This window comes from Trifolium pratense, linkage group LG6 (genome assembly GCF_020283565.1).
Source record: "Trifolium pratense cultivar HEN17-A07 linkage group LG6, ARS_RC_1.1, whole genome shotgun sequence".
Classification (NCBI taxonomy): Eukaryota; Viridiplantae; Streptophyta; class Magnoliopsida; order Fabales; family Fabaceae; genus Trifolium; species Trifolium pratense.
In genome coordinates, this window is record NC_060064.1 from 34,634,446 (window position 1) to 34,660,046 (window position 25,601).

The 25,601-nt window shown below is 34.7% G+C and overlaps 2 protein-coding genes across 3 annotated transcripts; one reads left to right on the plus strand and one right to left on the minus strand.

The window, feature by feature from the left end:
- Nucleotides 1–1,383: 1,383 nt before the first annotated feature.
- Nucleotides 1,384–6,968, minus strand: LOC123890701 (cationic amino acid transporter 9, chloroplastic). Of its 2 annotated transcripts, XM_045940353.1 has the most exons (9): nt 6,475–6,900; nt 4,946–5,352; nt 4,660–4,836; nt 4,040–4,264; nt 3,778–3,954; nt 2,745–2,972; nt 2,115–2,204; nt 1,794–1,883; nt 1,384–1,699 (listed from the first exon to the last, which is right to left on the minus strand). In XM_045940353.1, the coding sequence occupies exons 1-9, from the start codon at nt 6,707–6,709 to the stop codon at nt 1,556–1,558; spliced, it is 1,773 nt and encodes a 590-aa protein (XP_045796309.1). In that variant the 5' UTR covers nt 6,710–6,900; the 3' UTR covers nt 1,384–1,555. The 2 variants fall into 2 exon arrangements, with proteins under 2 accessions (XP_045796309.1, XP_045796310.1); XM_045940354.1 differs by lacking the exon at nt 2,115–2,204 and having other exon boundaries at nt 6,475–6,968.
- Nucleotides 6,969–11,630: 4,662 nt separating this feature from the next.
- LOC123890703 (protein ARABIDILLO 1-like) lies at nt 11,631–25,419 on the plus strand. Its single transcript, XM_045940356.1, has 13 exons — nt 11,631–12,007; nt 12,301–13,689; nt 14,120–14,278; nt 14,368–14,448; nt 14,630–14,761; nt 14,855–14,982; nt 16,249–16,336; nt 17,799–17,893; nt 22,030–22,093; nt 22,737–22,912; nt 23,550–23,771; nt 24,408–24,492; nt 24,766–25,419. The coding sequence occupies exons 2-13, from the start codon at nt 12,337–12,339 to the stop codon at nt 24,940–24,942; spliced, it is 2,760 nt and encodes a 919-aa protein (XP_045796312.1). The 5' UTR covers nt 11,631–12,007; nt 12,301–12,336; the 3' UTR covers nt 24,943–25,419.
- The last annotated feature ends 182 nt before the right edge of the window (nt 25,420–25,601 follow it).

A 25,601-nucleotide genomic window follows, 5' to 3' on the forward strand; every position in this document is an offset into this window, starting at 1 on the left:
ATTGTTTCAGGTTGAAGGATTCATTTGATCTAGTGCAGATCCAATCGATGTCGACTTTGGTGTCATCAACGCTACAGATCCGGAGGCATGGATATTCCGGACACTTCAATATAGTCATACTTGTAGACATATGTAATTTGCTTTTTTATGCTATTAACACGGATACTGTGAGTTTGTTCGCAGATTTATCCTTTTATTTTTAGCGAAATTGAATTTGTATTGCATGTACTCCAACAATTTGAATGAATGAATATCTTTATCTCTCAGAAGAAAAAAAAATTATTGAGCTACTATAGGACCCACATAACAACCTAATATTGACAAGTGGGTGATTATTAGCAGTTTGTGTTTAATCATGTTCGAAGTGAACAACAACCCAATTTGTGATGATGAAGCATCCACGTGAACATGACATACAAGATTGTTGGTTTCATGGTTAAAATCTGTTACAGATTCTTTCTCTCACTAGTGGATTCATACTTAAGGTTGTTGAAGCATATTACTCCCTCCGGTCCTTATTATAAGGAAAAGTTTGCTTTCTAGATTCATGGAATGTTTGATGTATATAGACTATTTTATGAACTAGATACACCAAACATTCTATGAATCTAAAAAGCAAATTTTTTCTTATAATAAAGACCGGAGAGAGTAAAATATACTCCCTCCGCTCTGGTCCTATATATAAAAAAAAGTTGACTTTTTAAATTCATTGTAAAGTGGATGTATCTAGACAATAATATAGTCTAAATACATGAATTCTACAATGAATCTAAAAAGTGAAATGTTTCTTATATATAGAACCGGAGGGAGTACTGGTATGCAAATAATTTTCTTATAATTTAATTTATATATACCGACAAGAGATACATTTACATGATACACATTTTGCACATGTTGGGGAGAAAAGGAGGAGCTGTGTGTTAATGGAAAAATGCTTTTTGACAGTGTCATATACATTCTATTGTGATGAGAATTATTACAGGCTGTAAGCATGTTCTACATGGACCACAAAACACATACGAGACACAACCACATAATTAATTCATTTTATGCAAATTAACAGCGAGTTCTTGGTGCATTCCTGGTATCTATTGAATATTTGAGTTGTTTTGTTTTGAGTTGTTTTGTTTTGAGTTGTTCTGTTATCTCAATGTATGATTCATACTTGGGAATGATCTATTGAATCCTAAAGGATTGACGCTTATGAGATGGATAAATAGTGACTATGTCACACTTCAGATGGAAGGAAAGTAGAGGATTAAGATAGAAGAGTCTACATAGTTTACTATGTAGTCGTTTATTTCATGGTTGTAGACATGAAAGATAAGTTTCTATAATCTCTATTGCCCAGACAAGAAATTTATCTTTACTCGGCTCAGTCTCTTCAAACCAATTCTCATTATTATTTATTTGATACTTAGATTAACATGTTACTTATTTATGTAACTCAAAATACTGACCTAGAAACGTGAAATCTATAATTTTTGCGTTTTAACTACCTTGATTCTGAGGTAATTCTAGGTTCAATTTTTACAATAAATATTGAACTGATAACTCATCTAGGTGATTCCACCGGAGCCTCATGATAAATAATATTCTCATCAGCACTAGGATCGGCATGATACTGGCCATATGTTGCATAAACACCAACCATAACAATGCTTAGAATCACAAATCTAAACCATGCTTCACGATGTAACTGCAAACAAAAGTTCATAAAATAATCAACTTTAACCTCTTCAAATATATAGTAATATTTTTGCTAAAATTTCGAAACGGAGAGATGGGCATACCTGGCCAAATAAGAACATGTTGAAGAAAATGCAAATGCTCGGCACAATAGGAACTCCTGGGCAAGAAAACCCTACTGAATCTCCATAAACCTAGATAACAAAATGATAAAACAGAACGTAATTAATGAGAGAAATCAACATCCAAATGAATGTTACGTGAAAAAGACATCAAAATGAAGGCTCATGAATTACAACAAGTTTAATGTTATCATGTCTGATAAGCATAGCAGAACTTATGGTCCTGGGATTGCTTTTCTATTTGTGTTTGTTATCCATCTCTATATAATAAATTTGAATTCTCATTCTCGAGTATGAGATAACCTCAGTACTTAATCTTCTTCTCATGTAGCCATGCCGTACCCTCCTGCTCATGAAGTGATCACTTGTTTTCTTCATGTTGTGATGTGTATTCTGAACTTCCATATTAAATCAAATCAAAATATTAATGTTGTTCTTCATTTTTTTTATTAAATCAAATGACATTTTTACTTCTTAATTTATTAAATAGTAGTTACATATTTTAATCGATATTAGACCTTAAATGAGTAAGGCAATAACTAACCAACAATTTCATGATATAATCCTTCCTCTACTAATGACAAGATTCAATTAAAACTTGTGATGCATAGGTAAGAGTAGGGTACCACTATGAGATATAACATTTAAAAAAAAATAAAAAAATCAAGGTACATCGATAAAAAACATGAGCTAAATTGCTCAATTCACATCAAAACATCACCGTAAAAGTTTAAAAAATAACAAATTGTGATAGGTTACAACAACAAATAACTCAAATACATACATAAATAATATTATATTATATTAATATATGAGAACACTGCAAATTTCACACTAAGCGGAATAATGAGAAAAAAGGAGTACCATACGTGTGCTAGTACCGGGTATGTACATGGTAGGTAGTTAATAAAATTAAAAATAAATAACACTGACCTGGCGGAAATGAAGAGCAAGAGAAGCACCAATTGCAACAACTATAGCCGCAATCACAAAGATAAATGAAACTTGATAATGGAAAAGGAGTCCCGCAGCAAATCCAGAAAGAGCAACAGTAATGAGGAAAATTATACCCTCCAGCCGCTTAGCCGATGATACTTGGCTATTTGTCCTATCCTTCCAGCGAAGTACAACAACGCATGCTGAGACAACTGAATAGCCAGTCTGAAATAAGTGAATATATCAGGCAAGGGGTTTTATACACAACTATAATGTAAATATATTTTTGTCAAAGCACGGCATGTGGCATTATTCGCTAAATGGAATCTGAATACTTTAAACAACACAGTAATATTCTTCTATTAGTGCATCTGATGTGTAGAGAGTCAAAGCATCACACAGAATGAACCCCACATATTTAACCCAGTACATGTTCAATATGGATATAGGAAATTCAGCCCTTCATAAAATACGATATGACTTGGGTACACTAATACAAATACAGACAAGAAAACACATTGATATTTCGAATTATATATAACCATACTAATGGGCAATGATCACAATTCACCAAAAAATACTTGATCATAACAAAAGAACACAGGCACACATAACATAGGCACATATATTACACTTGTCCATATCAAACTGTATTTTTTTCCCCACTATATATGTCACAATTTAAAAATTTCTCACCCTACCAATGTCAGAATGCAACAAAAAAGCAACGTAAGTCCTATTTAAAAATTGATTTTACTCAATTTAATTGCCTATTTTCATCTTGCACATTCTCATTATTGAAAAAGGAAAAGCTTTTAAGTATGATTCATTAAAAGACAACTCTGCTAAGTCTGGCACCATCATCAGTGGATCATGCGTCTTCACTAATGTCCCGCAACCTTGTATAGAACATGGATACTTTAGCAATTTTGAAGTATATGGACTTCATAGATACTTCTTAGTACAAGAGATAGAACATTCTAGTCCATACATTATGTTGACTATCATGATATTAGAAATTGACACTTACCAGCGTACCAACGGAAAGAATGTGCGATAGTATTTTCACATTAAGCAACCCAGCCAAAATACTGGCAACACAGCCAACCCAAATCTGAGAATAAAGAGGGGTGTGGCGTTTGGGGTGTACTTTAGCAAATATTGAGGGTAGCAAACCATCCCTGCCAAGTCCAAGATATAGCCGAGACTGCTTATCAGAAAGAAAAAACCTGTCATATATGTACATTAGCAAATGCCACTAGGCACATCAATTAATATTCAGCGTGATTTACCTGAACATAGAGACCAACAAGGAGTGCTGTTGTAAGTCCAGCAATAGCACCAATACTAATCAGAACAGAAACAAATTTTAGACCCTTAGATTTAAAAGCATCAGCCAAAGGAGCATCTTCTCCTAGAAGATTGTATGGAACCATTCCAGTAATGACTAAGCATACTCCAATGTACAATGCAATACATACCAAGAGACTTCCAATTATGCCTATTGGCAAATCCCGCTGAAATGTGAAAATTTAGAAAGAGAAAATATCATGAACTAATTCGTGAAAATAGAAAGAGGACGAAACTCGCAATGAAAAGCATGAGTTTAAATCAGACACAGCAGATGAATATATTATTGCAAGATAGTTTCTGCTACACAGCTGTTCAGTTGTAATATTACAGTTACAAAAGAACTTCAAGTTAATTGAGAACTACTGTTTAAAATCTGAATATCTACTATTTACTTATAATATAATTGATGGAAAAATAGCAAGAGCCGACTATGGCATTTGGCAGCAGATACATAAATCCAAATAGGCACTATTTACTTCTAGCATTTATCATTCTCAACATAAACATCAGATAACAGATATCACATTTATTCATAAAGCACTGGAAGAAGACAACAAACCTGTGGCTTCTTAGATTCTTCAGCAGAATTGGCAACTGCATCAAACCCAACGTACGCAAAGAAGACTACAGTAGCGCCCGTGAAGACGCTTCTCATACCATTTGGAACAAAGGGAGACCAGTTGGAAACATCAACCTCAAAAGCTCCAGCACAAATGACAATAATAACAATGATTACCTGCAGAAGACAGTAAAATAACTAGTGATTCGTTTCTCACATGAAACGCAACATTAATGCACTACTTAATGTTATGTATACTCTAGTAATTGCTGAGATGGAAAGGAACCTTGGTCACTGTCATAAAAGAATTCACAGCTGATGATTCTTTAACACCAAGACAGAGAACTAAAGTGAGAAGCATTAGGAGAATCGGAGCTAAGATATTGATGGACAACACGCCTCCAATGTTTTGACCGTGTCCAATCCATGCTGGAATGTTATCTTTGAACACAGGGAAGATCCCTAGAAATGAAACAATGTAATTTGCTAAACTTCTTGCTATGCTAGCTGCCCCAATATGATAGTCAAGCATTAGTTGTGAAAAAACAAGAAAAGCAGTAAGTTCATTAAAAGCCGTATATGTATACAGGTACGCTCCTCCTACTACAGCCGGAAATCGAGAAGCTAGCTCCGCATAACATAGTGCATTTATAACACATGATGCTCCAGCAATTATAAAACTTATTGTTACCCCTACATTACAAAAAGAAACCATGCATAAGCCACAAAGTTCAATGTACATAACAGCAAAGTAAGCATTATTTCCTGAATTAATGATCAATCTTAAAGCAGGTATATACAGAATTACAGATAGATGCATAAAAGTAAAAAATTATTGGAAATTGTGTATTTCATTTACTTAAAAGTAAAAAATTATTTTGTCCAAAACTTAATCAATATTTGAAGTATCCTTAACATATGCAGCGATACTTCAAATTAAATGAGTGTCTAGTGTCTAACCAGTGTCAAAGTCTGACACAGTACTGACTACTGACACATGTTCTTACATTTAATCGCTTCCGTTTTCTCGAATTACTACCAATATATAGGTGTCAGTACCGACTACCGACACATGTTCTTACATTCAATCGGTTCCTTTTCTCAAATTACTACCAGTATGTAGGTGTCAGTACCGACTACTGACACATGTTCTTACATTCAATCGCTTCCGTTTTCTCAAATTACTACCAGTATGTAGGTGTCAGTATCATGTTCTTACTGAATTGTGTCTGGTTTCAATGTTTCAAAGCTCTATTCTAAGCTGGTACTATAAGATAATAATAAAAAACAAAATAAAAAACATAATTAAACTAAATAAAATAATTAAACTATTTTTCAATAATAAAATAATTAATTAAAATAAATAATGCAATCTAAAAAAAATGAAAATAATGAGGCATAATGTATCTGGTCCATAATTAAGGCCGGATACATTAGTTATCCAATGAATCTAAAAATTTGAAATTTGTTTATAATTAAGGCTGAAGAGAGTGTCTGGTTTCATTTTTTCATAACTCATTTCCTAGGTACGTGATTTAGTGTAGAGTTCACTTTCAACTCAAATATTGGCTCTGGTTTCAATGTTTCAAAACTCTATTCTTTTTTTTTTGGTATACTGTTTCAAAACTCTATTCTAAGCTGATAAAAAACAAAATAAAATAATTAAAATAAATAAATAATCCAATCTACATAATTAAACTAAATGCTCCAATTTACATAAATATCACTATTTTTCAATAATAATAATAAACAAATTGAAAAATTCCATTTTTAGCAACAACAAAAAAAACTGAAAATACTCCGAGGCATTCATACCAGGTCCGGCGTCACGAGCGACGGTGCCGGTGACGACAAAGATACCAGCACCGATGGAAGCTCCGATCCCGAGAAGAATAAGGTCGAAGACACCTAGTCGGCGGGAAAGACCACGGCCGGAATTGTCGCGAGCTGTTTTCTCCGCCGGAGAGACTAAGCGCTTAGATCGGAGCGCCGATGACCAGAAACGAGAACAACAAGAAGAAGATGAAGAAGAAGTGTTACCTATTGCCATTGAATTTTATTTATTGAAGAAAAAAAGCTGAAAATAAATTGAAGAAAAAAAGAAAGAAAGTGTCACTGTTTTGATAGTATTGGCAACAGTTTTATACTACTCCACTGGATTTGGATGATGAAGAATTGTAGTGTTGTAAAATCCAATCCAATCCAAAAATCAAGATATAATAAGAAACAAATAGTAACGCTTCGACAAATCACGTTTTTTTAGTTTATTTGTCGTTTTTATAAAGGTAAAATAATAAATTTCTTTAAATGTTTTGTTTGGAAAATTAATTCATTAATTATTTGTTTCCCAAAATATATTGTAGATGTATCTTAACCAACATGTTGCTTATTGTGCGTGTAATTGGTCTTAATTTTTAACAAAATACATTAAATATTTTTGTCCAACTTTTTTTATATTTGATATTATTTTCATTATTTTTCATAAAAATATTTATAAATATCTCTTTTTTAAAAAACTCAGGTAAAATTTGATATCGTCATTTAGTCGTGACTTCTCTATTATTTTGGACGCACAAAGTAATTTTATTTTGTTTAAGGTAGAGTGGTTTTCTCTGTATATAATAGTTGGGGTGTGTTTGATCGATTAAAGAGTAAGTAATTGATAAAACAATACAAAGACACAACAACACAATACATGGCGGAACAACACAAAATAAATTTTTATGATTGAACAATTTTTTGTCTTATACGAAGTTTGGTGAACAAAATGGTATTTTGGTAGTTAAAAAATTTGTACTTAAGATAAAAAGATATGTTGTGGTTTAGTCGGGGACAAAAAGGAAAAGGAGAGAGGTGATTTTAAGAAATTGCTTTATTAAGAAAATGACACCACTACCCTTGAAAATGGATGTATGAAGCAAAAACAATGGTTCTCGAAGTCATTTGTATTTTAACCATAACTAGTTTAAAGATTAGTGTATTCACACGGGTCTATTGATTTTTATTCGATATTTAATTTTGTCACTACATTACGGTAGAAAATTTATTTTGAATAGAATATTTAAAAGTTTGTTATATAATATTGTTATAATATTGTCAACTCGATAAATAGAAACAAAGAAATGCAATATACATGGTAAGAGATGATTTATATTTTAGAGAAAAAGATTACTGCACATGATTCCACAGGGAATCATGTGTAATATGCAGTCACTTTTTATCATACACTTCAACAAACTCAAGGTATATTACTTGATGATCTACACTGTCTTGGTGCCCTGGAGGAGCTTCACATTGCATCATGTTTTATGCATGCGTTGCAAGGTATGTGTTCTCGAATTTTGACCATTCGTTCATGTTGTAAACTAATATCCTTGTCTGAAGGCATGATAGACTTGGCTTGTCTTGAGAGACTTGAAATACAAAGTTGTCCACAACTTGTTTTTCCAAGTAATTTGAACGGGCTAACTGCCCTTCGTCAAGTGAAAATCATGGACAATGATGAAAAACACCATGATTCTAGAGGGCTTAAAAGCTACCAGAAACTTGCAAGGTTGTGCAATATAGACACCAACAGTTTGCTAGAGTTTTGGTGTAAGTACCGAACCAATTTACCCAACAAAGGCGTATTAGCCTATCTAGCTTTTGTGAGGCGTAAACCACCAAAATTCATTGGAACAAAAACCTTTTCCCAAATAGCAAGGTTAAGGCCTTTGTGATTAATACCTTTCCAAATGAAATTTTCTTGTTGTTTTGTCAATTTGGTCACCAATTCCTTCTATCAGCCTTGTCTAAGAGCTTTTGTTAAAAATTGAGGAAGCTAAAGCCAATCTGCAAGCCTTGTCCAAAACTGAGGAATTCCAAAATTTGGATATTAGCCATAGCTCTATCCATCTTTTTTGCAATAGACCTTTGACCTCTACAATTTCTATGCCAAGTGAACTTTCCTCCCTCAGCATGCATATCCAAGAGATTGCATGAGTCATGACATTGATTAAGTCTTTAAACTCAATCATCAACTACATACTAAAAGCAGGAAAAACCATATACCAATTCCAAGTAAGAAGTATGATCTAGGTAGCCATAACCATTTCATCTCCTCCATGCATGGAGTCTCAGGCACATTTTTAGCAGTATTAATCAGGGCCGACCCAAGATATGTTGAGGCCTAAAGCGAAAATTCAAATTAACGAGGCCTTTTGGAAATAATGAAAAATATTAATTAAAATAGCGGTCGATGTACCTAGAGCAAAACGTGTACTTATATTAAAGTTATATTCTTTCCTTTCAATAAGAAAAATATTATTATAGATAGTTAATATTTATTTTTTATTTTTTTAAGTCACTAGATTTGATCTAATAATGAAGAATTTGGATAGTATGCATGAGGTCATAGGCACGATCCTCATTGCCGACATGTAAAAAAAAAAAAAAAAATTATCTAGTGTTTGGTAATTGTTACCAACTCCTATTACATTTCTATTAAAATATTTATTTAGTGCTTATCATTGTTAATTGATGATCGTACTTCACTGACATGAAACTATTTGTGGCAGTTTTTTTTTTTTAAGGAAAGACTTATAGCATTTCATTATTAACTATGTTACCAATATATATTAGTACATCAATAAAGAGGTGGAAACTAGCTAGAGATGTGGCCACCCTTCCTAAGGCATGAGCAACCTCATTGGCTTGTCTCCTAATAAACTCGATATGAGAGTTTCTAAAATAAGTGTTATAGACACGTACGCAATCCTTAATAATATCTCCGAGCTCAGACGCGTTAGGAGCTTACTATGGAAACTAGTGACAACATTTTTTGAATCAAGTTCAAAATCAACATTTTCCAGCTGCAATTCATGGACCCAATTGAGAGCACTGAGTAAGCCAAGAGCTTCTCCTATATCGACATCGGTAATGGGCGAAAGCCATTCTGTTTTGGCCAAAACAAACCTTCCTTGATCATCTCGGATGCATATACCTATTCCAACTTTGTTATGCTGTTTGGAGAATGATGCATCTATATTGCATTTGTACCGACCAGTTGGAGGTTTTGACCAACGAATTGCAGTATTATATTGTCGTTGCTGGGAGTGCAAGTTCTTGTGATTCTGCGCACCTTTCCAATCTGTAAGCAAGTTGATAGCACGTACATGTTGAAACGGTTCAACCCCGTCTCTCCAAACCTTGTCATTTCTTTGTTGCCAAATACTCCATAACAAAGCCATGAAAAGTGACACTTGATCTGAATTGAAAACCTGTAACACATAGAAGATAATGTCTGCAATATTATTATGTTGCAAGTGAGTTTGCAAAATATTCCACCATCCAACACTTTTCCAAATTTCCTTTGCATTAATACACAAGAGGAATATGTTAAAACTATGTGTGTTAGTTCTTAAATTTTATAAAATCGTATTTAGTTACGCATTTCATATATTTAACAAAAACCAATTAAGTTTATTAGATTACTATTAATCAAATCATTCACGTGGTATTCTTTTGATTTTTTTTTATAAGCGTATTATTTTGATTTATTGATTGTATGAATAACTTGTAATAGAATTTATTGTTGAAGAGTTTGAGGGAATGTCAAAATAATAAAAGATCAATGTTTGAGATCACAAGAGAGGATCATAAGAGAGTTGATGTGAAACTTAACTACTTATATTTGAAACTCAACAATCCCTCCTAAGTGTTATGTTTCAAGTGTATGTGGTTAAGTCTTACATCGACTATAAATGAGTGGTATATGAGTAGTGGTTCATCTTGGTGTGAGACTGAATCCTTGTATCAACTATAGCATGTGGAAAATCACACTTAGGGGGAGATTTTGAGTTTAAAGTGTCGCGATAAAGGCTCAAATCAACTATAAATGAGAAAAATGTGATATGGTTTTTTGTGTTTTTGGTATTGCGAAATTTGGTGAGATATAATTTTAGAGAGAAACCTCTCCTCAAATATAGGGTTATATGAAGAATGCTAAAGTTCTTGTTTTATTCATCATGCTTATGACTCTATATATAGAGCTACATAAAAAAAAAACACTAATCTTATAAAAAATTCTAAAGAAATCTTAAATATTATAAACAGGAATATAAATCATAAACCCTATATTATTTTATTTCAAATATAAATCTAAAACTATATTTAAATATAAAATCTTCCAAAATATATTTAGCCATTATTCCCAACAAAATGTTGGATATGTAAGACATGTGACCCATATCAAAAGTCTTAATGTTTTGGGCGAAGGTGTGACGTCTCAGTTGTAATCATGAAGTATTGACATGTTACTCTGGAGCTCCCACAAACTCTCCAACACTTAATACATCTAAATAGTAAGTCTAAGTTGGAGAGTACGATCATCTTAAGTAATTCAAGAAAAATCACCAATTTACCCAAATTAAATACACACATTAACCTCACGACAAATATGAATTTGTCGATGTGTTGATAAAGAGAAAAATCCAAACTATATTTTGCATCTAACTATAACGACAACTATATACTTTTTCTTGTAACCATATTATTGACGTTAATGTTTCTTGGATTCTGTACGACTAATTTTCGCCGAAAATTTGACATTTTTCAGTGAAATCTCTTATTTCAATAACATTTTTCATCCGCAAAATCTATCATTTAAACCACGTGTTTCATCCGTAAATCGTGAAATCTCTCATTTAACCACACGTTTTCATTCAGAAAACATTTATCATCTAAAAACCTCGAATTCAAAAACCCTATCAAAAGAATCCAATTCGAGTTCATTCCACTCTAACCGACTAACCGACATAATGACAAGAATACTCCATACTATTTGTTTTTTTTTGGTATAAGTATTATTTTTTTATAAGTTATACTATAATATTTATAATTTGTTATTTAGTCAAACAAAATAAATTTTAAACATATTTTAACAAACATATTTAGATGTGTAAAAAAAAAAAACATATTTAGAGATACAAAATAGCTTATTTTCATTAAAAAAAGTGCTTATTTTATGAGCTGTAGAGTTTCATATAGGCTTGTTTGTTCTCTCCTTCCCCATCCTCATTCTTCATTCTTCCTTCATTCACCCCTAATGCTGTAATTCTCTCTCTCGTTTTTGCTACATTTTCCCTTCTCTCTATCCTTCATCAATCACCTTCCTCTTCTCAATCATCCCTCACCCCTTTCACTTCTTGCGTCGCAACTCTTCCATTCATCACCTTGACCCTTTTTAGGGTCTAGGTTCAATTCTCTTCATATCAATACCCTAATCAATCAGCTTCGTTTTTACTTATTTTTTTACCCTTTGAATGCATCTGATTTGTGTTTTCAACCATATTATAGCTTGAGCTCACAGGTTTGATAATAAAAACCATTTTTTTAATACTTTTTATGTGTTTTTTATCTTGATTTAAATTCTGGGTTTTGTTTGTGTAATTGTATTTTGAATTGGGTTGTTTTGTTTTGTTGATTTTCAGTACTCTTTGTTTGGGTTGTAATTTGCTTAATTTTGATGTATGACTAGGGTTTTTTAGGGTGAAAGGTTGGCTTGTGTTTTTCAATGGTTTTTGGATTTGGGAAATTGAGGTTGTTATGTTTGTTGAATTGTTTCAGTGGTATTGATTGGAATTTGTGTTTTTGATGTTGAAGGTGTAGGTGTTGAATTTGGTGTGACTTTGTTGAAATATGAGCCGTAGAGTGAGGAGGAAAGTGGCAAGGAAAGGAAAAGGGAATGTGGTTTCGAGTTTCCCTGAAATTGAAGACGTGGTTGCGGATTTGGAGCCCCAAGGCGTTGTTGATTGGAGGAGTTTACCTGATGATACAGTAATTCAGCTATTGTCATGTCTGAGTTATCGAGACCGAGCTAGTTTATCAGCAAGTTGTAAGACATGGAGGGTTCTTGGTAACTCCCCGTGTTTGTGGACTTCTTTGGATCTCCGTTCGCACAAGTTTGATGCCAATGTTGCATCTTCACTTGCTTCTAGATGTGTGCATCTTCAGAAGCTTAGGTTTCGTGGTGTGGAGGCTGCTGAGGCACTACTTCATCTTCGAGCTAAGAACTTGCGCGAATTAAGCGGTGACGGTTGTAGGAAGATGACCGATGCAACTCTTGCTGTGATTGCAGCCCGGCATGAGTCACTTCAGAGTCTTCAGCTTGGACCAGATTTTTGTGACAAAGTTACTAGTGATGCTATAAAAGCAATAGCTCACTGCTGTCCTAGTTTGAATAAACTCAGGCTCTCAGGCATTAGGGATGTAAATGCTGATGCTATTAATGCATTGGCTACCTATTGTCCAAAATTGACTGATCTCGGGTTCATCGACTGCCTGAGTGTTGACGAGCTTGCATTGGGAAATGTGCAATCGATTCGTTTCCTTTCTGTTGCGGGGACACCAAGTATGAAGTGGAGTGTGGTTTCACATCTTTGGCATAAGCTTCCGAACCTGATTGGATTAGATGTTTCAAGAACTGATATTGGTCCAGCTGCTGTTTCTAGATTGTTATCCTTATCACCAAATTTGAAGATTTTGATTGCTTTGAATTGTCCTATGCTCGAAGAAGAGACTAGCTTTTCTGCTAGTAAATATAAAAACAAGTTGTTGATTTCCCTATCAACAGATATTTTTAAAGGACTAGGTTCTTTATTTTTCGATAATACAAATAAAGGAAAGAATGTGTTTTTGGACTGGAGGAATTCAAAGAGTAATGATGATAAGGGCCTTGATGAAATTATACCTTGGCTTGAATGGATGCTATCACATATACTTTTGCGTTCTGCTGAGAGCCCTCAACAAGGAGGTCTTGATAATTTCTGGGTTGAACAAGGTGCGTCACTTTTGCTTAGTCTAATGCAGAGTTCTCAAGAGGATGTTCAGGAGAGGGCAGCCACAGGCCTTGCAACTTTTGTTGTAATTGATGATGAAAATGCTAGCATCGATTGTGGAAGAGCTGAAGCAGTTATGCGAGATGGTGGTATACGCCTCCTTCTTGGCCTTGCAAAATCATACAGGGAAGGGCTTCAGTCTGAGGCAGCCAAGGTATTCTCTCTTTCCATTTGTATCTGTCTGTTCCTTCTGACCATTTCTAATAACTTCTACTAATACCGTGTTGTTTGAAAAGTTTATACTTATTTCTTGAAATTTTCTCGAATGTATGATGGATAGACACCAAACACGACATTGAAATGTCTGACACCGATAATTATTTTAAAAAATGGAATTTTTGAATGTAACCACACGTGTCGGTGTCGTATGACCGTGGCAGGGTCAGATATCGGACTTGCCTTCTATCTGAAGTGTTAGTGCTACATAGCTCTCGATAGCCAATGCTTTTTGCATGCATATCCATTGTTCAGTTTATGTGCACTGTGTGATGTCTTTGAATGTTTTGCTTAACAAGTCTGACCAAAGAAAAACCTGATCTGATGAATATCTGCGTATATATTCTCTGAACTTATTAAATTTTCAGGCTATTGCGAATTTGTCTGTGAATGCCAATGTGGCGAAGGCGGTTGCAGAAGAGGGTGGGATTGAGATTCTCGCTAGTTTGGCTAGGTCAATGAACAAACTGGTGGCTGAAGAAGCTGCTGGAGGATTATGGAATCTCTCTGTTGGAGAAGAGCACAAGGTTAGATTTCGTCGTATATGATATTATTTTTCTTTTTGAAATTTAATGTATAAGGTTTGGACTAAAAGCTGAAGTGGCTTCCATCGTAGGGTGCCATTGCTGAAGCTGGTGGAGTACAAGCGTTAGTGGATCTTATATTCAAGTGGTCCTCTACTGGAGATGGAGTTTTGGTAAGTTTTTTGGTTTTATGATTATGAATGTGTTAACTATTCTCCATTGTTTTTTAAACCTAGAAGTGGTTGTCGTTTCTACTTGTAGATCTAACAGTGAAAATGTTAAGTGCCATTTTGTCCCTTCCCATGTTCAGTAATAGAAGTTGCGGTTTTACATTGATTATTTTTTCCCTTTCAGGAACGTGCAGCTGGTGCATTGGCTAATTTGGCTGCTGACGACAAGTGTAGTACAGAGGTTGCACTAGCAGGAGGCGTACATGCTCTAGTGATGCTTGCGCGTAACTGTAAATACGAGGGAGTGCAAGAGCAGGTAGTAATACTTTATTAGTTGACCCTACTTAATGAGATAAGGCTTGGTTGTTGTTTTGATGACTGGTAATTGTTAATTCCTCTTAAACACTAGGCTGCTCGTGCATTGGCTAATTTAGCTGCTCATGGAGATAGCAACAGTAACAATGCTGCTGTCGGACAAGAAGCGGGTGCTCTTGAGGCTCTTGTTCAACTTACACGTTCTCCTCATGAGGGTGTCAGGTAATCTTCTATTGATTCTCTGCATTTAAAATGAATCCTCTGCTTCATTGATTCTCTGCATTTAAAATGAATCCTTCTGCTTCATTGATTCTCTGCATACATTTTGTTTCCAAATAAAAGCATAAAACCATTCATGTACCTTCCCTTGCAAAATTAAGCTTTTGGTTGATTGAGTATTTCGAGATGGTGGTCAGTGCATGAGTCTATGAAGTCTCTCCTCTTTGTTGGTAATCCATCCCATGGATACTTGGAAAAATTATCACTTGAGCATATCATTGTTATTTGTTATTTAGTCACATTTAATGGAGAGAATATTGGAAAGTTGAGTGAGAAAGATGAAGTCTTATGGGTTATTGTTAAGAATGGTTTAAGTGGCGTTGTGAAATAGCTGCTATAGCAGCATTATAGCGTAGCTGAACTTGAACAAATCGGTTATCGTTCCATGAACACTATTTAGTATTTAGTACAAAGTGTTGTCAAATAGTGGCTATAGCACAGCATAGTGGAATTTGAAGAAACCGTTATTTTTCGTGATGTGCCATTGACAACACTGGGTTTAAGTGAGGAACATATAAATGAAAAGACTCAGACACCTTGCTGGTAGGTTTCAAGTTAAGTTGTGTCTTTGAGACCACAATTGAGGTTTGTCTTGTCAGGCCCATTGATGTCACTTAGCCCATTGATGGAGGCTTACCTTTTGGACTTCCCTTGACTGCTGAACTGGTTGTATTAAAGCCACATCTATTTGTGCATTATCCACATGTTAATGCCCATGGTTCTTGCATGAAGGTACGGTATAAGTGCTGCTCTGACCACAAGGCTTAGAGTAGAATCCTTCCCATTCTAATAAATTAAAAAGATTGAAGCACATCCTTTGAATTTAACCACACTTCAATTCTGAAGTGTTCTTACATGAGTGGTGTGTTACGAAATGTTAACAGAAGTATAAGGTATAAGAGCTGCTCTGACCACAAGGCTTAGAGTTGAATCCTTCCCATTCTAATAAATTAAAAAGATTGAAGCACATCCTTTGAATTTAACCACACTTCAATTCTGAAGTGTTCTTACATGAGTGGTGTGTTACGAAATGTTAACAGAAGTATAAAATTGTTCATGTGCTTCACCTAAATAACTGGCTTATGCTTTTTAGATAGTTGGTTCTTGATAATTTTCCCTCTAGTGGTTCTCTTTGTCATGTACACTTGTACCTGCAAAAATATTACATTCATTCCCGTGTTGATTTGAAAATTTGTTGTAATTCTGCAGGCAAGAAGCTGCTGGTGCACTTTGGAATTTGTCATTTGACGATAGAAATCGAGAGGCCATTGCAGCAGCTGGCGGAGTTCAAGCTTTGGTATGTTTTGTGCCTTGCTTAGCTAACAATTTTTTTTTCTAGAAGAGGAATACCATTAAAGAGAAAGAAGGTGCAAGGGAGGATTGTATACCTTCATAAAATAACTGAAGAGCCGAGAAAGCAAAAAAGGAAAAACCTGCATTAGAAACCATGACAGACTCCACAATTTTATAACCTATATGAGAAAACCGAAATGAGAGGCTCCACAATTTCCTTAAATACTAACTCAAGATTCCTCAAAAGTATTTTTCTACAAAACAAAGAAGAATCCAAATTAAAACTCACAACAATCATCCCTTTATGGCTTGACCTTTAACTCACAAATCAACTTCAAAACTTGAAACAGACCCTATTAAAGCCATCTATTTCCTTCGTGAAAAGACTACCTTGACATACCTTTCATGTTCTTTTATTTTTTTATTTTAAATAGATCGTCTAGAAAGAGAAGAAATTACAATTAATTTGGGGTGGGGGGAGAATCCTCTTTAACAAAGAAAATCACACAATAACTAATCGAAATGACAACATACATGGGGAAAAGTTGCCAAATTCCTCAACATATTTTTTTATAGAAACCCCACCCTTGAAAAGAAAATATACCCTGCATTAAACGGAAGCCAAATGCATACCCTTTTTCCAAATTGAATATTTTGCTAAATTAAGCTCCTTGAAAAACTGAGTTACTCTTCAACTATATATATGCACCAAATTTCGGTGTTGATTGCACATTGTCACATGAATTTGCCCTTTTTACTTTCACTAAAAGACAGTTAAAGCTAGTATTCAAAATTTTCTCCAAATGTAAGAAACATGAATGAAGAACTAGTTCAAAACTAACATAACGTTAACACATTAAAATATATTGCGATAAATATTAATTTTCTACTGCAATCAGATTATATTTAACAATATTTAGAGAGACTATTGGTTAATGTTTCCCAACTATTTTCAATTTTATCTCACAGTTAATTAGCTGTAGCTATATAGATAAATATAACTATTTGAATAAACAATCAATTCAGTCCCTAAAGTTTCACTCTTTCAAATTCAGTGCCTAAATTATATAAAAATATTAAGTATTCCCTCTAGTATACGAAATCCGTCCCTGTAGTCCCTGCTATTAAGATATTAGAGACTAACATGATGGATTTTCATATAGTCCTAGGACTACAATGATGGATTTCATATACTTCAGGGATTACTTATTATTTTTTATACATTTTAGGGACAAAATTGGAGAGAGTGATTGTTGGGCATAAATTTGGTATTTATTTGTTTAATTCAAAGGTGGGACCAAATTATATGCAAATGCATACTTTAAGGACTACTGGTTTATTTGAATTATTTTCTTTTTCCAAATGAAAATCAATCTTTTTGGATCTTGTGTAATTTGTTTACAATAGCATTTATCTTTGGAGTCTAAAATGTTGATTTTTATGCTTTTACATTGTGGTTTATGTAGGTTGCTCTTGCCCAATCTTGTTCTAATGCTTCCCCTGGACTTCAAGAGAGGGCTGCTGGCGCTCTATGGGGATTGTCAGTTTCTGAAGCCAATAGGTACGATTTACAGTTCCATTTATATTATATTCCGACAGTATTGCTCTTGTGAATCTTTATCCCTGGGACATTCTTTTAGAACACTTTTATATGATGGATTATTGGAGTAGATCGGTGGACCTAAACAGTGTTTACCGGTTGACCAACCGTCATCCTGTGATAATTTTTTTCTTGCCAGCCGTGTTCTTCTCTGGTTTGTCTTTCTGTCAGCCGCTTCTTAAAAGCAGCTGCTGCCGTCAGAACTGGCCTCTCCCGATGGGACCATCCCCAGAAACGTGCCACCATCAAACCTTTCACACACAACTTGAAGCTTTGGCATTTTTGAAGCCCTTTCCGTCATCCGCTTCCATCGTAGCGGCGAATCAAATCTGGCTGCTTCCACCTCCAACAGACAATCTTCAACTTTGCAAATTGCAGCCTTTGCATTCCAGCACAGTTTCATAACTGTTCTTCGAGTTGTTGATCCTAGTGCATATTTGGTACCGTTGTTTTTTCCATCATTGTTTTTTGGGGGCTGATGTATCTATTTTCTGCTAGCTATTTGTGCCCCTTCTGCCAACAGAATACAATCCACTCATGCTAATTTTTCGAAGTTGTTTGATGAACTACCGGCTGCCTATTTTGATTTTCTGATGTGGTCTAAACAGTGTCAAACCTCATTCCTACTGCGCCTCTGTTGAGCACCCTCGTGACTCTGAAAATGCTGTTACTGGTCTCTCCATATCTTCTTCAATTGGTCCTTAGGTCTGAATTATTCTTCATCTTTCAGCAATTTTATCATAAAATAAAATCATAGTTTGGTGTTTGCATTTGTACTTTGTTAAGTGATAATGTGCATGAATACTTATCTCAGTCATTTCAAACATTTATGGCTTCTCATGGCATTATTCAACCAAACGTCTTGTGCTCATACTCTTCAACAAAATTGAGTTTTGAACGTAAAAAGTGTCATCTCATTGAAAGAACTCAGACCTACTAATTCATGACAATGTTACTTTTTGAATTTTGGGGGATGTTGTTCTTTCAGATGACTTCCTCTGTTCTTGATAACCAAGTATCTCACTCAATGTTATTTCTCCTTCAGCCTCTCAATGTTATTTCCCCATCAGCCTCTTCATTCTTTGACATGCCGTGTTTTTGGGTCTACTTTGTTTTTGTTCATATTCTTGCTCTTGGTCATGAATCTCATGATAAATTGTCACCTCATTTTCTCAAATTTTTTCTAGTCTCGTCTATGTGGCCTTCTTTGAGTCTGTATCTTTCTCTGGACTTTCTTCAACACTCGAGTCTAAATTAGATGCTTTACTGCTTCCTCCTGTCGCTGCTGAGTACACTCCACAGTGATAAACCAGGCTCAAGCGAACCCTGTTCCTTTTCGCCTCTTACATTGTTGGCAATTTCCACCCTTCAGGAAAGGGATATGGTCTGCTTGTAATCGTTCTCCCCATTATGTCAATTGAGCTATCGTCCTCTGTCACCTATGCATTTTCCCTGTCTTTTGTTTCTATTTCGAAAACTGCAAGTGAAGCTCTTTATCATCTTGGGTGACGAAGAACAATGGTTGATGAAATGTGTGTGTTAAGGAAGTCAATTGTTGGATGTTGGTGGGTTCTTATGGTTAAAATTAGTCCTAATGGTCAAAGTTGATTGATTTAAGAAAATACTAGTTGTTAAATCTTATACACAAGTATTTGGTTTGGATTATGGAGACACCTTCTTCCCAGTAGTGAAAATGACATTTGTTTGCTTGTTCTTGTCCATGGCTACTATTTGCCATTGGTCTCTTCATCAACTTGATATAAATAATGCTTTCCTCCATGATGATCTAATTTACGGAGTTTATATGGAGAAGCATCCTGTATTTGTTGCTCAAGGGGAATCTACAGGTCTAGTTTGCCACCAATGAAAATCTCTATATGGCCTTAAAACTTAGAGCATGGTTTAGTAAAAATTGCAGTGTTGTTCAGCAGTTTGGTATGATTAGAAGTGAGTCTGATCACTCGGTTTTCTATTGCCATTTAACCACAATTTGGATTTAATTTGTTGCGTATGTTGACAATATTGTCATGACAGACAATGACCATCAGGGAATTGCTCAAATAAAAATGTCACCATTTTCAGACAAAAGATCTTGGCAGACTTCAGTATTTATTGGGGCTAGAGGTGGCACAATCCTAGGACGGTCTTATAATTTATCACAGGAAGTATCCCATTGACAGTCTAGAGGAAACAAGTTTGATGAATGCGAGACCTACTAACACTCCTATGGATCCCATCATCCCAATGTCAAGCTTTTACCAAATCAGGGGAGCCCCTCTCAAATCCAGAAAGATACAAAAGATTGGTAGGCAAACTAAATTACCTCACTGTCGCTCACCTAGATATCTCCTTCGTTGTTTGTGTGGTAAGTCAATTTCTTAACTAACCTTGTGAAGAACATTGGGATGTCGTTATTCACGTTTTGAAGTACATGAAGACAGCTCTAGGGAAAGGTCTCATTTATGAGAACCATGATCATACTTGAGTTTCTAGGACATTGTCCACTAGCCTAATTTCCATACAAACTCACAAAAGACCTATCATGTAATGTCTTTTTTATAACAATGCTTGTGTTTTCCAGGACAAGAATTCGGGGAGGACGATTGGAAATGCTAGAGAATGGAATGACCTTTATTATTGTAATAACAAGAATCAGCCTCCAAATCTACTCAGAAACAACTTTTTTTTTTTTTTCTAAATAAATTAAGACCAATAGGGAGAAGGTTCTTCTGTACGACTGTCGCCTTGGCCATCCTTCATTTAGAGTCATAAAATAGTTATTTCCTTCCTTTTTTAAACATTTAGATGTTGAAAGTCTTTGTTGTGAGTCATAAAAAACTACTTTTTCAGTTTTATTTTGTTCATGCATATGTACGGGGTCCCTCAAATGTTCCAAATATATCAGTGCACATAGGTTTGTAACCTTTATTGATGATTGCACTTGGGTTACTTGGGTCTACTTACTAAAACAAAAATCTGAAGTCAGTTCTGTGTTTCTTCAATTTTTCTCTACGGTTAAAAACCAATTTGGTGAATATTAAGAGGATTAGGTCTGATAATGCCAAAGATTAATTTAATCATGGCTTTAATTCTTTCTATCAAAAGAAAAGCATAATTCACAAGTCCTCATGTGTTAAAACACCCTATCCAAATGGGAATTGGTTCCTCTACTAAGTGGAAAGAAACCAATAGGTTGCAGATGGGTATGCACTGTAAAATACAAGGCTAATAGATCTATTGAGAGGTACAAGGCAAAATTGATAGCCAAAGGATTCACTCATACTTATGGAGTATATTACTCATAGACATTTGCACCGGTTGCAAAAATGAATAATGTCAGGGTGACATTATCCTTATTCCTTAGCAGCTATATACAATTGGAACTTGCACCAATTTGATGTAATAAATACCTTCCTTCATGTAGAACTTGAAGAAGAAATCTACATGGACGTACCCCCAGGATACGGTGAACATACTGCTGCCAACACTGTGTGTAAGTTAACAAAAGCCGTATATGGGCTTAAACAGTTGTCACGAGTTTGGTTTGGGAGGTCTAGGCTTCAAACAAAGCCAAGGATCTCATAACTTTTTTATTGAACACTCTGAGTTAGGGGGAGTGTGTGTGTGTGTATTATACATATGCTACAACTTGAGGGAGAGTGTTGAAAATGTGCTACAGCTTGATCAGGATCTTTGTAATTATCCTATATTAGGAGTGTAATCATTATTATATTAACATATATATTCGGTTGTCTATATTGCGAATTTACACATGGTTATCAGCATGTGCTTTTCTTTTTTCCCTCTTAGCAGCATTATAAACCGTTCCAATCAAATGACTTGGCCAAAAATAGAGGAAAAAAACTAGAGGGCCTTTTCTGATCTTCTCAGTTTCTCTAATAAGATAAATGATCTAGTAGTTTTGTATGTTTTTTAATTCTGTCTTGTATTCTAAAATATCTTGTAATGAAAGATTTATAACATTTTGGTTTCATTTGTCTAATATTTGGATTTGAGTTTGACCCCCAAAGTGGTCATTCGACAATTTCAGTATCCTTCGGCTTAACATTCATTTATGTCGGTCTCTGTTTGTTCAGCATTGCCATTGGACGGGAAGGGGGAGTTGCACCTCTGATTGCACTTGCACGGTCCGAAGCAGAGGTAATTTATTTTCTTGATGTCTAATGTCTATGGATAATATGTTAATTTGATCAATGTCAGACAACTGCATAGCAATGCTGAAAAGTTATCTCATTTCTGTGAATTGGTTAGTTCATTGCCGGTCTTCGTAGCAGTTTTTAAAGTTACTTTAGACTATATTATAGTAGTATCTGTCTCCACTTATATTGGTGTGTTCTGCAAGCCTTTTTCTCTTTTGGGTTTGTATTAATAATAATTGCTTATAATAATTAATTAATGGTACATAGCACTCTTCATCAACTGGTTAAACAGACATAACTTCAATTTCTGCTACCCGCAAAGCCGTTGCCAGTATCTTCCTCTAGTTTTTAAGAAAACAACTTCTGTAGGTTATGATAAAATGTTCACTTGAGTTATTACAATATCAGAATTTTTAACCATATATACTAAACCCTTTCATACTGTAATCTGATAAAAAACAGGTTATAAATAGCTGATATAGGTTGTGGAATTTGAAGAATTAGCGTTGTAAATACACTATGTAGTGCAAACTATTGGTAAATGGTGGCTATAGCAGCGCTATAACACTGTTGCATAGTGGAATCTGAAATAATTTTCGTACATGTCAAATGCTGATTAAATCCAAAATAATTTTCGCTTCCAGGATGTTCATGAAACGGCTGCAGGAGCACTATGGAATCTTGCTTTCAACCCTGGTAATGCTTTACGAATAGTGGAGGAAGGTGGAGTAGCTGCACTTGTTGATCTCTGTTCTTCATCAGTGTCAAAAATGGCACGGTTTATGGCGGCATTGGCTTTGGCCTACATGTTTGATGGGAGGTAATGATCGTTACAAACTTAAAGTTTATTAAGCTTTAGACTCTCTTTTGGTAAACAACTTAGTTAAGTGCTTATGTTTTACCTATTTCTATAACAAAAGATAAAATAAAGTCATTGTTTTCATACAAGCTATAAACTGTTTTCGTAAGCTATCATAGAGAGCTTATAAAAATAAGTTGAAAATAGCCTATAGAAATGTTGTAAGTTGTTTCTATAAACTCTCACAAGTGTTTATGTCAGTAGATAAGTTCAAATAAGCCAATCCAAAATAGACCCTTAGTTTGAAAGGGAGTGTTAGATTATAAGAAAATGATATTAAAATATCTTAATAGTAATTTGGAGTAACTTAAGATTATATATTTACGCATTTATTATAATTTGTTTCCTTAGTATTAGGAGTCTACTATTAGTATAAATAAGATTAGTACTTTGTCTTCTCCAATATCTTACAATATGTCATTTACAAATACCAAATCAATACAGTTCGGAGTTGTAACTGTTTTTTCCTCCCAACTCCCATTAGTAAAATGAATATGTGAAGCAAATGGAAATGGTGAAATAAAGTGTTTAGCCAATTAAACTTGATATGATAGGCTGTTTCATGCATATTATTTGAGTACCACTACCTGTTTTGCAGAATGGATGAATTCGCTTTAGTAGGCACCATGTCAGAAAGTGTTTCTAAGAGCGTGGGCCTGGATGGAGCCAGAAGGATGGCTCTGAAACACATTGAAACATTCGTCCGCATGTTTTCTAATCAACAAGCATTTGCGGCTGCTGCTGCGTCATCGGCTCCTGCAGCACTAGCACAGGTTACTGAAAGTGCCCGTATTCAAGAAGCGGGACATCTTAGGTGCAGGTTTGTGTTTCCTTCTAATGCCAGATAAAGTAGCTCTTTTTATTAAGTTGTACGGTACTAACTAACTAATAAACAAACTGTGTAGCACCAAAACTTAAACTTTAGATTGAAGTCGTGTCTGTGATTATATTCAATTACTTCCTTTTATCAGATTAATACTAGTGTCTTAGTGTCATGTCCGTGCTTCAAAGCTAACTCAAAATGTATCTAGTCATATTTTCTTATGATACAAAGCCATTGCCAGCTGCCGACCATAAATTTTGCATCAAAATTTATTTGTTTTATATTTTTTTAATGAAATAGTGCATACAATTGTAAATTGTTTAGTTATCTTTGTGTACTGAATTAGTCATGTCATGCTAATTTTGAGCAATCATCTTATTCTGAATCCCCATTTCATGAAAACTAGACCAAGAAGTGTAGTGGAGTAAATAGTTAGTAAGAAATGATATTAAGCAATTCTTTAGTATAACTTTTTTCTATATTAGAATGCATCATTCATTGATTTAATGAAAATGTTGACTGGTAACTCCTGCATATCTAACTTTCATCACACGGTCTTATTTTTCCATCAATCACACATCATTTTTTTAATTTTGAAGATATTTACCGTATTTTATTTTGATTGCTCCTCAGTGGTGCTGAAGTTGGAAGATTTGTTACTATGCTACGAAATCCGTCGTCAATACTCAAAGCTTGTGCAGCATTTGCTCTTCTACAGGTAACTGTAGCATCCTACTTGGTTTTCATCTATACTTGGTTTTCATCTATACTGTGATTTTAAATAAAGGTCCACGGTCACGATTTGGGCAGTGACCTAATAATTTTGATATTGCCAAAACTGTAATGTGACCACAATTGAGGCTGTGTCAGCCACATTTAACTGCTATTCTTCACAATATTGAGGACCGCGACATTGTTGCAGCTGCTATTTAAAACCCTGATCTATACCGAGTTTGGAATCTGACCTGTATCGTCTGGCTTTCGATTGCAGTTTACAATTCCAGGTGGACGACATGCTACACACCATGCCAGCCTCATGCAGAACGCAGGTGCAGCAAGAGTTCTACGCAGTGCAGCCGCCGCAGCAACCGCGCCTCTTGAAGCAAAAATCTTTGCCAAGATTGTTCTTCGTAATCTCGAGTATCACCACCTAGAGCATACTGTTTAGATAAAATGCATCTGTTGTTTAACAGTCCATTTTCTGAGACCATATTGGACATTGTGAATCTGTGATATTTCACATGTACACAAACTTCCAACTTGCCATAAGAACACTGCTCACTGATCTTTGTTAGAAGTGAAGCATGTTATAAATTGACAAGGTTGGTTCTCTTTATCTTTGGCCTTTTTTCAGAACTTAGTGAAGAGTTCTTATACTTTGAGATGTATTTCTAGCCCTTCTTGTAACAATCTTTTCATGTCAAGGCTAGACTAGACTAGGCAAATTGATATAAATTTTATTGCCTTGATGAATTTTTTTTTATTAATCTTTGTATTATTTCTGTATAACTATAAAGTTTAGAGCTTATTTTAAGAGACTTACTAAAGGCTCAGTTTTACTTCAACTATGAATTAGTTTATGTTTGGATTGAATCTCAGTGGAACACATTTATAATATATCACTAGTTTATCTTTGAACTTACAATGGATTTGGTTAAAGCTACACTTTGAATAAAATTAAAAGCAACAAAATATTTTATTCATCACTATTCTATGGTATCCATTTGAGCTTCTCATAACCCATTTGAGCTTTTCACTTTCACTTCCATTTCAAATTTTGCATAATTGACACTTGGTCAAGAAAAGTTATAAGGTTAAAATTGGTTT